This window comes from Neolamprologus multifasciatus, chromosome 7, assembly GCF_963576455.1.
Source record: "Neolamprologus multifasciatus chromosome 7, fNeoMul1.2, whole genome shotgun sequence".
Classification (NCBI taxonomy): Eukaryota; Metazoa; Chordata; class Actinopteri; order Cichliformes; family Cichlidae; genus Neolamprologus; species Neolamprologus multifasciatus.
The window spans coordinates 11,748,099-11,763,098 of record NC_140445.1 but is presented as its reverse complement, the minus strand read 5'-3'; the positions used below and the strand labels follow the sequence as shown (position 1 = coordinate 11,763,098).

Sequence of the window (15,000 nt, the reverse complement as noted above, 5' to 3'; positions counted from 1 at the left end):
ATTATTTATCCATATTTCTGACAGCAAGGACACTAAGAGCTGTCACAAACGCACAAAATAGCGTTCATGTAAGCACAAATAGAAAATGTTAATTGTGATGTTGTACAGTAATGACAAGTATGTGATTCTTGTTCTAATATAATTAAAGAGCTTCACAACGGCTTTTGCTGTGCCCTAATATAAAATGTTACTTGGTTATTTATATATTATTCTGCACAAAGAAACATGATTAACAAATCTTGATTGACTGATTTAAGTCAAAAAGAAAAATAAAAGATTCACACCCCAGGTAAATGTAAGACAGTGTACCCTGACTTTGCTTTCAAATTCACACATCTGAAGAGTACTTCAATGGAAAGTCTTTAACTTGTCAGAGTCTTGCCTCAGTAAAGTAGGCTGATTTGGCTAAAACGCTCACTGAGTTATTCACACACACTAGACTGGTATTTGGAATAATGGCTTGTTTACACTGATCACTTTTTTTTTTTCCATACAGCCAACTATGTCCCACAAGGCTCTGTTGAGGATCTGTTCCCAGGTACATGGTACTTGACGCGAGTGGATGACAAACACCGCAGGGAATATGCCCGCAGACCTCTGGATGATGACCTGCCAGCAGAATCAGAACTGGTTCACTCAAGCAGTGCCACAGAGGTACAGGAGGAATAAATATTTGGGCAGTTTTCTATCTTTCATATAGACAAACTGAATTCTGTAACAGTATTTTTGTTTTAAATCTGTAAATGACTATATGAGCAGTTCCTTATAGAAACAAATGACATGGTGGGCATGTAAGAGTCCACATGCTTAGTAAGAGTATAAAACCTTTAATTGGTGAATCTAAATTGGCCATAGGTGTAAATGCGAGTACGACTGTCTGTCATCCCTGGCGATCCGTCCAGGGTGTACCCAACCTCTTGCCCTATGGTAGCTGGAATAGGGTCCAGCCTCCCTACGACTCTGATAAGGATAAGTGGAAGAGAGTGGATGGATGAATGGATGAAATCACCCAGCTATTTTATAGAATTTAGCTATATTCGGGTTGTGGGGGCTGCAGGCTAAACAGAGAACCACCTCTTCCAGCTTATCTGGGGGAACACTGTAGCATTCCCAGGCCAGCCGGTAGATGTCATCTCTCCAACGTGTTCTGAGGCTGAGTCTAGTACTGGTCTTCCACCTCGGTATGACAAGCCCAGCTGGTGTTGCAACACTTTATTCAGGAGGCGACCACCTCAACTGTCTTCTTTTGTAGCTGCTGTACTCTAAACCTTTCCTGAACTCCCCACCCTGTTCTAAGGGAAAGCCCATCCACCTTGCAGAAACAGCTCGTTTCCACAGCTGGTATCAGCAATCTCATTCTTTTACATGTAGAAAAAGAACTAACAACTAGAAGAAGAAGAATAGTAAAGAATAAAGAGAAACAGGTACTCAATAGTGTGAATGCTTTACAAAACACACAATCTTGTCAACAAAAAGATCAGGTGAGAATAAGAGATTTATGGTGTTTGTCAACAACAATCTCAGAGCAGCAGCTCCACCTGGTGGTAGATAGCATTTAGAAGACAACAATTTACTGATATTTGGCATCAATTGAAAACAATTACATTAAACAACTAGTACATCTGGTACCGACTAGTGACAGTAGTGACGATTACTCCTGTAGTTGTCTAGTCATGCACATCCCTATACGCTATATTGCCAAAGGCATTTGTTTGTCTGCCTTCACATGCATATGAATTTAAATGACATCCCATTCTTAATCCATCTAGTTTAATGTAATGTCAGTCCCCTATTTGTGGCAGGAACCTCCATTAGACACTTCCCTTTCCAGAATTGCATTCTTGAGGTCAGACACTGCTGTTGGGTGAGAAGGCCTGGCTCATGGTCACCTCTTTAATTCATCCCAAAGGTGTTCTATAGGTTTGAGATCAGGACTCAGTCAAGTTCTTTGACACCAAATTCCCTCATCCATGTCTTTATGGACATGGCTTTGTACACTGGTGTGCAGTCATGTCGGAACAGGAAGAGGGGCTCCCCAAACTGGTCTCTAAAAGTTGGGAGCATCAAATTGTCCAAAATGTCTTGGATGCTGAATCATTAAGAGTTCCTCTCATTAGAACTAAGGAGCTGAGCCCCTCCTGAAAAACAACCCCACACCATAATCCCCAATACACTAAAACTTCTTTTGGCAACAGCCAAACCCAGACTTGTCCATTGAATTGCGAAACAGAGAGTCGTGATTTGTAACTGGAGAGAACATGTCTCAGCTGCTCTAACAAATGATCTGCTTTGCATTGCACTTGGTGGTGAAAGGGTTGGATGAGTTTTCATCCAGGGATATGCGTTCCATGAAGCTCTTTGCACATTGTTCTTGAGCTAATTTCCACAGGAAGTTTGGAGGTGTTGACTCTGCAGAATGTTGCAAACTCTGCACCTCAGCATCCTCACATTTTTACACGGCGTACCGCTTGGTGGCTGTCATTCCTAATCACTTCCACATTGTTTTAATACAACTAAGAGAGTACTGTGGAATGGGAAAGAAATTCCACTGGTGGCATTTTATCACACTACCACACTGGAATTCACTGAGCTCCTTAGAACGACCCATCCTTTCCCAAATGCATGTAGAAGCAGTCTGCATGCCTAGGTGCTTTATACACTTGTGTCTATGGAAGTGATTGGAACAGCTGAATTCAGTGATTTGGATGGGTGAGTGAGTACTTTTGGCAATATAGTTTACTTCTGAGCCATACTGCTTGTCATCTCAGATTTACACTGGTCAGATGGTTCTTTTTCACAGTGGAAATGCAAACAAGCAGTGGTCTGAAGGAACCATTTGGCTTCCTGAAAAGTGTTCCTGGGCACTTGGATGGATGACGGTTTATGTAAAACATAAATGTGGAGGCACCTGTGATTCAGAAGAGAAAGCTTATCAGCATTCTCTCTGCATGTCTTGGTGTACCTAGACAAGATACTGAAGCCCTTTTCCCCATCTACGAAAGAATCCCCCTGCACATGCAGCATTGCTTCTCCCATATAATCAGAGGGATCTAACTTGTCAAAATGCAATATATGGACAGTAATGAATTGTTTCCTGATGTTGATTATTTTTTCTTCTTTCAGCACATCCCAAGTCCAGTAAAGAAGATGCCTCGTATGCCTGCAGCCACGGCTGGCTCTGAAAGAGCCATCAGCAACTGAAAGTACTCTGCACTTACTCGGAGAATTATAAAGTTCCAGCAGTTTGGAAACTATGTGAGACAATAGAGATCAGATGAATAGCAACAGAAAGTGCTGTGCCGTGCAAAATTATGATTAAATCTCCATTAGTGGAGGACTACAAACAGCTGGAGTCCCCTTGTCTTCATGTGTTACTGCAGGACAGTAAACCTGAGCAGAGTCTGTTATCACAATATTTTATTTTAGTTATCCTTTATTTCAACTTTTATATTTCATGAACAGCTATATTTGGGAGAACCATAAACAGACATAGCATGATTGATTCTGACAGCGGCCAACCAGTGATGGTGTGACTTCAGGTTTTCCTCTAATGAAACAGAACAAAGAGTATGTGTCACCTGTTTTTATGATTTAAAATTGTACTGCTGTCACAGCATATGATGGAGGTGCTGACTTTACAATGTCACTTGGTCATCATAAACCAGAACAGTTCAACACAAGAGGCAAAATGATGCTATATAAAGAGGAGCTTTTTCCAGTAGGCAATTGGTGTGTTATCTTTAAACTTCTGATTCCAGGAGCCAAATATCTAAAACCCAATGTAAATCTGTAAAAAGGAAAAAAAGAAAAGAAAATATGCACTGTAGCATACTGTATACTTTGTAACACATACCTGGTTTTATTTTGTTGAGACACCAATCAATTTATTGAGGGGTTATTGTAAGAAAATGTTTAATAGTGTTAAACATTTCACTGATAAATAAATCAAAAATATCAAACTGTCTATGGCTTCTAATTTTCCATTTTTAAAAGAACTTTGTGTGAATTTGAGAAACTGGTCAGACAAGAAAAGACATGTTCTTGGACAGAGGGAACTTTAGATGAAACTTTACATTTGAAATCTAATTCATTAAACTGGGTAAGGTCATTGGTTGCATTGTCATTCATTGTCATTTTCTAAACCTGTTCTGTTCACTTCCAGAACTAAATAGCAAGCAAGTCATTTATTGCCTCTACGTGTACAGAAACAGTTCACTTTATTACAGGAAACAAAAAGGGGAAAGAAGATTATTTAAAAATGTTGTCATGGAAACATTATAGCCAGTGCCTGCAAGGTTGTCTTCTTGTGATGTGGCCCTTCTGAAATCTGAAATTTACATTCATCCAATCAAATCAGTGTTTCAGGGGGAAAAAAATATAGGTACCGTACAAGCAGCTGCTAGAAATCCTTTGTAAACCCTCGTGAATTTGAGTAATTTATCCTATCATTCTTGAAAGTGCAGTCTGATCTTCTAATTAAATTTAGTTGTTAAATTTACACAAATTTACATGTGTACTTTTAGGTTTCTGTTGCAAACAGTGCAAGCAGAAAGCAGCCAAACAATTTCATTTCAGTAACTTGTAGTTTGACAACCTCGTAGAAGCAGGAACTTCCATCAGAAATTTCCTGTAGCTGCTTGTCATACTTATACAAAGCACGGAAGAATCCTTTATTATTCCTGTAGAATGAGGGTGACTACATACATACATTAGATTGGCATAAATTGAGTTGATAAATCTACCATCATCCTCATATTTGTCATCATTTGACTATTTATATATCAAAGTGCTTGAGAAATTGAACAAAGTGATATAAAAAAGGGGGTTGCCTTTCTGATTTCCTCTTTTTGAATTGTTTGTTACACTTAAATGTTTCAGATCAAACACATTTAAATATTAGACAAAGATAACCCAAGGAAACAGAAAATACAGTTTCAACATGGCACCATCACACTACCCCCACCATATTTTACTGTTGGTATGATTTTTCGTTTTTTGAAATGCTTTGGAAATGTAATGAACACACACCATTAAATTTCTCATAATTAGGTTAGTTATCAGAATTGGATTGTTGCGGGCAGCACAGTGGTGCTGTGGTTAGCACTGTTGCCTCACCTTAGGCCCATCCCTGTGTTTGCGTCAGTTCTCTCTGGGTGCTCCAGCTTCCTCCCACAGTCCAAAGGCTTGCAGTGATGGGTATAAATGGTTCTCAGTCTCTGTTAGCCCTGTGATGTACAGGCGACCTGTCCAGGGTATACCCCACCTTTTGCCCTAGGAGAGGCTGGGATAGACTGATTAACTAAAAGACTAAAAACCTCTTAAGTTAAGTTCAGATTAAAATGCAAACATACTGTTATCCTGTTCTAATAGGTGGAAACACCTAATGTTTTCCCACCTCGTATATACTTCACACTGCGGAAAACAATGTGTCTCCCTCTTTAATAGATTAAGGAATTTGTGATTATGATTTTGCAAGGATCACAACTAAACGGGATGTGGGATTTATTGTGCATCATTTCTGTGGCATTAAATTTAGAATAGATACAACGATGCTGTTGGCTATTAGAGGCTTTCAAGAATCTAGTTTTTGATTAGATTCTAAATTGCCAATATTTCCTGGATATTTTTTTTCAAATAATAAGGAGAATTATTATATTTTAAATCCTCTAACTACTAACTGCAGCACTGTAGTTAACAGAATCGTCAGCTAATTATTAAGCTGTTAAACTAACTCTACTCACCCATGATGTTGAGTGTGCATGGTAACAATGCTAATGTAATTGTTTTTACATGTGTAAATAGCTTTGAATTAACATAAAACATATGCAGAAATATACAAGATCTCAGGTTACTTAAAGCAGTAAAACTGCATTAAAATGATGGAAAATGTCTGTTTTTACACAATGGTAATTTTCTGTTATTTCTGTACATCTATCCAAAATAATTAAAAGAACACAAAATGTTTGTTTAGGTGGCAAAATAGATTACTAATTTGTTTTAGTAAGTTGCTTATTTGACAGAAGAAATAGCCATCTATCCATTTTCCTTCACTGATTTTAAATAACATTTCACTAAACTTAATTCACCGCTAGTACTTGCTTTGCAGAGTTGCATACTGAAGCATTTAGTATGTATACAGAATCAGTTTTTACAGTTCTCATCTTTTTTAATTAATATTAATTTGCAGAACATTTGTATTAAGCTTGAACATTAGACAGGTCTTGCAATAATCAAAGAAAACATACCTTGCCCTAAAAACAGCAAATTAATACTGAGTGACCATTGACACTGACTGAATAATATAACATAATATAATATTATAATACTATAATAACATAATAATAATAAAGAGACAAAAGAACTGTGTTTAATGTGTGATTAAGATTTATTTAAAGAAAAATAATCTTTGTTTTTTTTTATCTGAAAATTTATATTTATATCCTTGCAGATGGTGAGAAAGTAATCCCGGCAAGTCAGAGGTTCAAGAGCTTTGTAAGACAAGGAATGACAAGTCAGAAAGCCACTTCAACAGAATTTTAAAAATATATGTACCTCTCCACCTTTCTTCTTCTTTTGAATGTTAATTTGTTATTATTGTTTTTATTGCAGATAGTAGCTTTTTAAAAACTTTTAAAAAAATTATTAATCAAAGAGAACATTAAAAAGAGGGCTACAGAAGAGAAACACTGGAGTGTCAGTCCCGTCACTGTCAGTGATGACAGCCGGATGCGAGCAGTGTTCAGGCCAAAGAAAAAGTAAGATAAGTTGAAGTTTTGTGGAGCTGACACTTTTACCGTTATGTGGCCCCAGCGTTGCGTGCGCACACCAGCTTTATAATACGACGATGTTGACACTTTTGACACACCCACCGAACCATCCTGGGCAACTTCAAATGCAGCTGGCCAACGTTTGAAGGAAACATGTCTGTCTACCCGGAAACCCTAACAAAGCAGATCTGAACGTCTCCGCGGTCTCCTCCAGCACAGTCCGTACCATTAAGAGTCAAATTGAGTTGGTTTAGTGTTGAAAACAAGACAGAGTTTGGAAACAAAATAGAAGAGTATGAAAACACCCTCAGTGTTATTTGTCTGCAGCAGAACAGTACCCGAACTCTACACCGCCCCTCTGTGCGTCGACGCGCTGAGCCAGGGTGGAGTTTTTCGCAAGCCGCTGCCGAGGGATAGGGAGAGGAACTGAGAAAAAGTCGTCTTCTGGCCTTTCCCCTGGTGGAAAACTTTATTTGTTGTCGGGAGTTAATTTAAGGATCGTTAAATCAGCTCTGTTTTCCGTGTTTGAGTGGCCGTCGACGAGAGTGGATTAACGCGCCCAGGTCAGACTGAATGTTTCTAACTTTGAAAAGTTTCTAGCTTTTTTCTTCGTTTTTTTAAAACGCGAAGTCCCTGACGTCACCACAGACTCGACATGGAAGCGAGACAGATTAGTAAACGTATGCAGATTTGGGCCTTCTAATGTAGAGAGCGCATAAACGGTAGTGTATATGATAACCCAGAAGTTAAATCACACAAATGGGAGACGAATCGAAAGTATCAAGCGCCAAAAGACAGACCACCTCTCTCTCTCTCACACACACATCTGAATTTTCTGTGCACCGTGTCGCTGTCCTCTCATGCTTCCCTACAATACGCGCATTTTGATGAGATGTATATAAGTTACCTTTATACTATGAAATAGTTTTAATGTCAAAGTTAAAAGGAGTTAACAGCTGTATTGTTCCCCTTTTGACCTACAGCATGCAAGTTCAGTTCATCACAGTCATTTTGTAGGCCGCTCATAAGTGTCCTGGGCGTGTTGTGCAGCTGTTAGAACAAGAAAAAATATCGCCTCTGGGTGTAAATTCTTATACCGCTGTGATGTGTTGTGCAACACAATGAAGGAATTTGGATGCAGATATGTCTACTAACCACCGAGCAATAAAGGAAAAAACAAAGGGTACTTTCTACAGGCTGAAGGACGGCCTGTAGAAACTAGCCTGGAAGAATTAAGAGCTGTACATTTTTAGGCAGGCTCACCTAAAATAAGTAAATAAATAAACTAAAAACCGAACAAAACAATTTTTGTCTCTGTGAAATTGCTTATTACATTAATTGATTAAAAGAATGTTATAAAAATTAATAACTGCTTCATTTTGTATTTAAACTTGTATCTCATTAGATTTTTACATCTTTACATTTTGATATTCTATTATTCTATTTTTTTATATCATGCTGCTGTAACACAATAATTTCCCAAATTTTGGGATAAATAAACGCTTATCATTCACTGAAAATGAATGTCTTCAGTAAATGCTTCACCTTCTTTTTTGAACTTGTAAAGATCAGCTTGTGTTCATTAAATAAGGAGTTTTGTTACATGTTAGGTTGCTTATTCAATGCTTACCTTTCAAAAAAGAAGTGCAAAGAAAAAATATATAAATAACTATCTGACACCAGAACACATATAAGGGAACAGTTAATATATGCACAAGATGGCATGCTCTCAGTGCACTGCACATTTTCGACCACAACCACAGCAAAAATAAATAAGTAAAAATCTAACTATTTTAAGTGGAGGCGAGTGAGCAAGAGATAAAGATAGAGAATCATGAGGTCTTACAAAAGTAAGAACAAAACGTAAACTGGAACTAAACAGAAATCCAATCATTCAGCTTATTGTGACTTGTTGTCTTTGCCTTCCTGAGTGTTGTGTTTGTTTTTAGTTGAAGAGATTATTTGTTAGTTGATGTAGTCTTATATGTCTTGTGTGTGTGTGGATTTTTTTCATTAACCAGCTTCACATGAGTAGCTGAAGCTAACTTTTAACTGCCAAGCCACTATACACTGGTAAAACACTGTGATCTGGGCTGTAGAGAAATGAAGAAAGGCCTCCAGTATTCAAGGTTCAGGCCGTGCTGTGTAGTAATCTGAGCTAATCTACCAGCCATACAGAATTCAGGTAACAGAGTAAAATCCCATTTTGGTAGTTGTATCGTGGACTATTCTCACACCAGTTAAGGAAACCTGCTTCCATTCCAATGTGTTGCCGTGGTTGGAGTGTAGTGTTTTAACTCAGCCATATTTGGTCAAGACAACATGTGCAGCCACTAGTCCACAAGAAATCATTTGTTTTAGACATAAGCCAATTCCCATGGCTGTGTGAGATGCCTGGGGAGTTCAGTCACACCAATGAGGAGACTGGAAGAAAATACAGCTCTTACTTAATTTAAAAATCACACAAAAGCTTAATGTTGTTGGGTTGTTTATGATTAAATGAAACATGTATAAAGAATAAAAAGAAACAGAGCTTATCTTGTGATGGCATCACACTAACTGTAATACTGGCTGGTATTATGCCAAATTGTCAATAATTTGATCCATCAGAAACATTAATCCATGTATGGAGAACAACCTCCAGGTGAATTCTAAGGTTTTACATATGAGAACATAATAAAAAAAATCATTTGGTGCTTACCAGGTGCTGAAATTATGTAAATAAAACTTGAACACATGATATACAATGTCATTATTTATTTTGGAAAAAAAACTAAGCAAAAATAGGTGTGTAACAGAATGCTAATACATCATCAGTGATCTTAGAGAAACTGTTGCTCACCACCACTTTGTGCAGGGTTTTAAAACCATTTTTAGAAAGACTATTCCCATGTGGAAAACATTCAAGACAGCTACCAATCTTCCTAAGAGTCAGTGTCCTAGTAAATTCAACTCATGGGTAGAGTGTACACTATTTTGAGAAAATGCAAAAAACACAGGAGCTACATCTCAGTCTCTACAGGCCTCAGTATGTTAAAATAAGAAAGAAATTGAACATGTATGGCTTGTTTGGAAGGGCTGCCAAACGAAAACCCTTTCTCTCAAAAAGGAATATGACAGCATGGCTTAGGTTTGCATCTCAACCAAAATTGAGATGTCTGTCCACAATGAACAGCACCACTTTTGGAGAAAACCAAATACAAATACAATACTCATACCAACTGTTAAGCGTGGTAGAGGGGGGTGATGGTTTGAGCTTGTTTTCTAGCCACAACACCTGGCCACCTCACATTCATATTCAAAAAAGAAAAAAACACACGTGTTTTAAAATTAACTACTCATTGGTTTCCCTTTTAGAAATTACAATGTTTTAATGTTAGCCCTTCATCAGACTGGTGACTGATTTCTTAAACATTAAGAGGAGTGTGTGTGGTGTGTGTTCATGTGTAAGGACCTGGTCTACATAGGCTTGGTCCTCTGAAGGATGTGGCCCCTGAATTTGGACACAGCCTGTGTGTTTAAATGTGCAATGAGTGAGTATGTGGTTGCTGCAATTAAGAAAAGTGAGCGTATCCTCATTCTCAGAATTAGGGATATTCCTTGGAACTAATTTCTTAGTCAACTAAGTAAAAAAAAAAATAGTGCAACCTGCAAGTGTGATCTACCCACATGTCTCTACATGTCTTCAGGATCGCTGCAGTGGCATACACAGTCTGAATAGTTTATATGATGCCTTTAGTCGTAATAGTAACTAGAGCTGTGTTAAGTTCTGAAAACATCTGTTCTGGTGAGACACATCTGTCATTACTAGTGTTGGATATTTGTTTAAAAATAGCATTATCCTGATAGAAGTAGATTGGGCTGATGCCATTTTGTCTACACTACTCAGTACAATTCCCATAGAACTGGGCTGTCCAACTACAGGCCTCAAGAGCTGGTGTCTTGCAGGTTTTACATGTGTCCTTTATCCAGCACCGCTGATTTAAATGGCTAAATTGCCTCCTCAACATGTCTTGAAGTTCTCCAGAGGCCTGTTAATGAACTAATCATTTGATTCAGGTTTGTTGACCCAAGGTGATATCTAAAACCTGCAGGAAACCGGCTCTTGAGGAGTTGGACATCCCTGTCATAGAAGCTTATTTCTATGAATGTTGATGTGTCTTGGTCATTGTGGATGCTGGGCATTTTGATATCAAAGTAACCTATCAAAGTAACCTAAAACTAAGTATCAGGTGGGAGTTGTTTTTGGCATATTATTAGGAAGGGATCACTTTTCATTGCAGTGATAGGGTTCTTGATTGATACAGGACATACAAGATGCTGTCCAAAACCACATTTTTGAGAATCCTTTCAGAGGGGTTAGTTTGCTTATAACTTTCTAGAACAAATCCCAATTTTGATGCTGAAGGCAAAAAAGGAAACTTTACCCTAGCCAGGAGATCAGATCAGATCATGACTAGGTGAGTTCAAATGAGCTGCCTAAATACAGGAAAGCCAGTTGGGACACCTCACTTACTCAAGAATGAGTAGCTGGCTATGACACAAGAGCATGGGAACCATTGATTGCCTTCTGAACAGACTTCCAGTGACAGATGTGGAAACAGGAGAGGTACAAGTCGAGTCAGTCTATCCACTCAGTGCTGGGCAGCTGAGTTTCCATGGGGCTTTGGAGCAGGGAAGCTTCAGTCATTTCAGCCACCCAGTGTTTTACCTTATCATCTTGGAAAGGCTAGAGCATTGAATGGTTAGGAGCATAAGACCACATAACCAGCCTAAAAAGACACTACTCTCTGTATAGTCTTTTTAAGATACCAATTAAGAGCTCTCTTCGATTCACCATGAAGACAGATCAGAGTAAATGATAAAATCATAAAATTCCCCAGCAAATAAAGTAGCATCTGGGTTCATACTGGCCAGATCGTAGTGTAAAAATCAGGAAGAGAACCGAATGCAGGATACACATGGGCAGAGTAAAATCCAGTTTGGGAGGGTGTAGGCAAAAGGCAAAGTTCATAGAGCTGTCCAAAAGGAAATGAGAAGTTCACAAGGGAAAATAACAAAATCATGAGGAATGCTGGGAAGCTTGACTAAGCAAGTTTACCAGATGACAAGTGCTTAGTGCAAAGCTGGAGCTGTATATATTAAGACCAGTGGCTAACTGAAAACAGGCATGGTAGGGCAACAAAGCAAAGGCTGGAAGTATAACTAAGTTAGGTGTAAGACATACAGAAATTTCAAAATAAATCAGGAAGTAACCAGATATACAGTTGGTGAGATTAATCAGCATACAATCAAGGATGGAAAACTAATGCAGGAAGTAAAATTGACAACGATATATGATGTACACAGGAAAATAACAAACACATGCGGTTTACAAGTAAGGTGCAGTTGGTATTCACAAGTGGACAGATATTAGTTGAACTGGTGAATTGTTATTAACTTATAATATTTCTCCTATTCTTTATTTCATTTTTAAAGTTCTCTATAGTTTTAGGAGCCTTTGTTATATGTTTAAAATTGCTAACAGGCATAAGGCATAATTCTTACACCTGGCATTGTTCAGCATGGGCCATGAAGTGCATCTTTAATCCGTTTGATCACAAACATTATCCCACACCGTCTAATCTGGAAGTTTTCACATTAAACTTTGCCAGCGTCATCAACACTGCTGCTGTTGTGTTATCAGTGTTTCTGTTTAAAACTGGGGGCTGTGGGCTTAATGTTGTCATACTTGTTATTTACACTTTTTATTCGCTGCTCCTAAATACATTTGTATTTTCTGGTCAGATTTTAGAAATATAACAAATGTGGGCGAAAAACTCAGGTATACATTGTTTAACACATCTGCACACTACAGAGCTGTGGATTAAATGAAGCATCAAAGCAAAGAATTTGTGTGGAGAATTTTTTGTAATTGACTTATTCGAGTTACTTAATTAATCGTTGCAGTTGTAATATAAACTTTAGGTAAATTCTTTAGGCAAAACTTTTAAGAACTGCAGCAAATAAAACTTGTGTATAAAGTGGGTTTTATTGTCATTCTTCTATATGACAACTATACATTTTAACAAAATGTTGTTTCTCCAAGACCTTTATGCAACTCAAAATGATTTATGTGATTTTAAAATTCAAGTTCAATTCAATTTTATTCATATAACGCCATATAACGCTGAAGATGCTTTATATTGTAAGGTAGACCTTACAATTATACATACAGAGAAAAACCCAACAATCAGATGACCCTCTATGAGCAAAAACTCCCTTTTAAAAGGAAGAAACCTCCAGCAGAACCAGGCTCAGGGAGGGGCGGCCTCTGTTGGGGTAAGAGAAGGAAGACAGGATAGAAGACATGCTGTGGAAGAGACAGATTAATAACAAGTGTGATTTAATGCAGAGGGGTGTATTAACACATAGTGAGTGAAAAAGGTGACTGAAAAGGAAAATGCATCATGGGTGTCCCCCAGCAGCCTATGTCTATTGCAGCATAACTAAGGGAGGATTCAGGGTCACCTGGTCCAGCCCTAACTATATTCTTTAGCAAAAAGGAAAATTTTAAGCCTAATCTTAAGAGTAGAGATAGTGTCTGTCTCCCGAATCCAAACTGGAAGCTGGTTCCACAGAAGAGGGGCCTGAAAACCGAAGGCTCTCCCTCACATTCTACTTTTAAATGCTCTAGGATCAACAAGTACGCCTGCAGTGCGAGAGTGAAGTGTTCTAATGGGGTGATATGGTACTACAAGGTCATTAAGATAAGATGGGGCCTGATTATTTAAGACCTTGTATGTGAGGAGCAGGATTTTGAATTCAATTCTGGATTTAACAGGAAGCCAATGAAGGGAAGCCAAAACAGGAGAAATATGCTCTCTCTTTCTAGTCCCTGTCAGTACTCTTGCTGCAGCATTTTGGATTAACTGAAGGCATTTCAGAGAGTTTTTAGGACATCCTGATAATAATGAATTACAGTGGTCCAGCCTAGAAATATGCATGAACTAATTTTTCAGGGTCACTCTGAGACAGGAAATTTCTAATTTTAGAGATATTGTGCAAATGGAAGAAAGCAGTCCTACATATTTGTTTAATATGTGCATTGAAGGACATATCCTGGTCAAAAATGACTCCAAGATTCCTCACAGTGTTACTGGAGGCCAAGGTAATGCCATCCAGAGTAAGAATCTGGTTAGATACCATATTTCTAAGATTTTCAGGGCCGAGTACAATAACCACAGCTTTATCTGAATTAAGAAGCAGAAAATTAGCGGCCATCCAGGTCTTTATGTCTTGAAGACATTTCTGCAGTTTAACTAATTGGTGTGTGTTATCTGGCTCCATGGATAGATAGAGTTTTTTGCCATCTGCATAGCAGTGAAAATGTATACTATGTCTTCTGATGATACTGCCTAATAGGGCTGTTCGATATAACGATATATATCGGATGATGATATAAAAACGTCTATCGTTTCATTTTACGCTATCATTTGTTTTGTGGTGTCGCAAAATAAACTGTTTACGGCAACATTTTTTCAATATTTTGATGGTCACTGTAGTGGCTATATTAATTTCTTAAAGTTCTCTCTTTCTCTTATATTTAATATAACCACACTACAGACAAACAAGCGCTTGTTTTTATGCATTGTCGTTAGCAACAACAACGGTAAAACCACCGCATGTCCGCTTGTTTATTTTCCACATAAACCTTTCACAATAAAGCTCAAGATCCTGTTGAGACTTTTCAAAATAAACTGAATCACGTGAAAGATGCAGAGTATTTACGGATGAGAAGCAAAAAAGAGCCGTCAGGTGCTAAAAAATAAACCTTAGACTCAAGCATTAGAACAGGCTTTTCCCCGCAGCACGCTGTGTAATAAATACTCACAAAGAAAACGGCTGCCGTTACAACCTATGTCTAAAAATGTATAGTTTCATACATCAGTTAAAACACTCGACTCCAGGTACGCAACGCCCAGCTGGAAACACTTCAAGCATGTCGAGCTGCCCGAGATTCACAGAATTAACAGAAAATGTTACATTTTTGTGATTTATATTGTTATCGGACGATAGATGTCTTAATATCGGGATACAAGATTTTGGTCATATCGCACAGCCCCGCTGCCTAAGGAAAGCATGTATAATGTAAACAGAATTGGTCCTAGCACTGAACCCTGTGGAACTCCATAATTAACCTTAGTATGTGAAGAGGACTCTCCATTTACATGAACAAATTGGAGTCTATTAG

The 15,000-nt window shown here is 38.1% G+C and overlaps 2 protein-coding genes across 4 annotated transcripts in view; both read left to right on the top strand.

Annotated features, from left to right (window-relative positions):
- Positions 1–3,952, top strand: part of hmgcs1 (3-hydroxy-3-methylglutaryl-CoA synthase 1 (soluble)) — an 11,790-nt gene extending 7,838 nt beyond the window's left edge. For both annotated transcript variants that reach the window (XM_085167635.1, XM_085167636.1), the window contains exons 9-10: positions 497–654; positions 3,124–3,952. In XM_085167635.1, the coding sequence (XP_085023761.1) occupies positions 497–654; positions 3,124–3,201 (236 nt within the window). In that variant the 3' untranslated portion in view covers positions 3,202–3,952. The remainder of the gene's footprint in view (positions 1–496; positions 655–3,123) is intronic.
- Positions 3,953–6,875: 2,923 nt separating this feature from the next.
- The window catches only part of tln1 (talin 1), a 62,126-nt gene continuing 54,001 nt past the window's right edge, over positions 6,876–15,000 (top strand). For both annotated transcript variants that reach the window (XM_085167552.1, XM_085167551.1), the window contains exon 1: positions 6,876–7,330. The gene's annotated coding sequence lies outside the window, so the exon portion shown is untranslated. The remainder of the gene's footprint in view (positions 7,331–15,000) is intronic.